The 1,631-nt window shown below is 36.8% G+C and overlaps 1 protein-coding gene across 1 annotated transcript; it reads right to left on the reverse strand.

Moving 5' to 3' along the window:
- Positions 1-299: 299 nt before the first annotated feature.
- Positions 300-950, reverse strand: LOC147509858 (uncharacterized). Its single transcript, XM_086597938.1, has one exon. It carries the CDS (start codon positions 948-950, stop codon positions 300-302), a length of 651 nt encoding a protein of 216 aa, XP_086454064.1.
- Positions 951-1,631: the final 681 nt, after the last annotated feature.

Here is a 1,631-nt window from a genome sequence, read left to right on the forward strand (position 1 = left end):
TATTATTAATTCATTTTCTCTAGGGTGTGGAGAAGCTCATTGCTTCCAAGATGATGTTACCTGGTTCTAATCAGAGAATTCACTCCGTTCATCGCCATTCTGGCATGGTATGTTCAAACTAACTAGTAATTCACTGTCGTCTGTTTATTATAACTGTTGTTACTTGTTTCTTTGTAAGGAAAGTTTAGTCTACTATTATGCATTTTACTATTTAATTGATTTGCCTATGCAGTCTGTGGCTGGATTTTTTTTTTTGAAACATTTAGGGGTTAGGCCGACCCCAACCTGCAATCAAACATTCATTTAACTCTTTGATACAAAGTGCCTTTAGCATCTTCCTTTACTATTACATTCAAATCTTTCATAAGAGGTGGAGTGCTAAAGGAAGTAGAGTGAGAACTAGATACATTTGATAGAACCTGATGTTCGTTCCTAGATCCCAATCTTGCTAGAAGGTCTGCCGCCTTATTCATTTCTCTGAAGACATGGGATATTTTGACAATGTCAAACTGAGCCATCAATTTCTTAATGGAGCTGAGAATGTCAAGGGCGTACCAAGGGTAACACTCCTTTTCGCTTATGATTTGGACTGCTCTAAGGGAGTCAGATTCCACCATCATTTTTGTACAGTTCATAAAATGCCCTGCCATCAGGCCAAACTCGATACCTTTCAATTCTTGCACTATAACAGATCGACTTTTTACAGTTCCTGTAAATATTAGGATTACTGTACCTTCATGATTTCTTAAGGTACCTCCATACCCTTCACCTTCTGGTGTAACTGAGCCATCGACATTTACCTTAACCGTACCTTCAAGTGGGGTGGTCCACTTGTAGATGATAGGAGTGCGTTGCCGAATTTGAATTTGCATACCTAGAGCAGTAAGCATATGATTAGTTTCTGGAGATTCATCAGCTTTCTTTATCTTTCTTAGAAAGTAGAGAAGCATTCTCTTCCTATATCATTTCCCACTGCTGAAGCTGAGTGCTCTTTCTGCTTGAATCTGTGGCTGGATTAGCAGCTGATGGGAGACAAATTGTCGTAAGAACCAACTCTGAAGCAACTAATTATGAAAGGTTAGCATCTTGACTAGAAGCTTAGGATGCAAGGATAATTTCTCATATTTTGAGCAGAGATTACCTCCCTACAAATCTATAACAGGCTAAAACTTTTTTTAATTGTAAGGAGTTTAAAAGAGTTGCTCATGTTCTTCGTGATGAAACGGGAAAGAAGGCTGTTTTCTTGCGGTGTTTCGCCATTTATCTGGTTAGATTTTAAGCTTAAACTCATTTACTTGTTATGTACTTATGTTAGTTGCATTTGTTGTTTTTAGTGGTAGGATTTATTGTATTGTGTTAAGTGTTTGTAACTACTTTGGATTTGCTAGTGTATGGTAAAATTTTCAGGGTTGTTGTTATATGTCATGTGGTAAAGATAAAGAGGATAGGAGAATAAGAATGCTAATTCTCATAGAGAATATGTTGTTTCCTTGTCGTAGCTGTGCTCAAAAGTCATACTAAAGAGAGCTATTTAATCATAAGGTTCTAAGAGGATTAACGAGTTTGGCACAATGAATTTTTTCTTTCCAAATGATATAGTAGTGATTCAAGTATCGAAACATCCTTTTCGT

Source organism: Coptis chinensis, chromosome 3 (assembly GCF_015680905.1).
Source record: "Coptis chinensis isolate HL-2020 chromosome 3, ASM1568090v1, whole genome shotgun sequence".
NCBI classification, from domain to species: Eukaryota; Viridiplantae; Streptophyta; class Magnoliopsida; order Ranunculales; family Ranunculaceae; genus Coptis; species Coptis chinensis.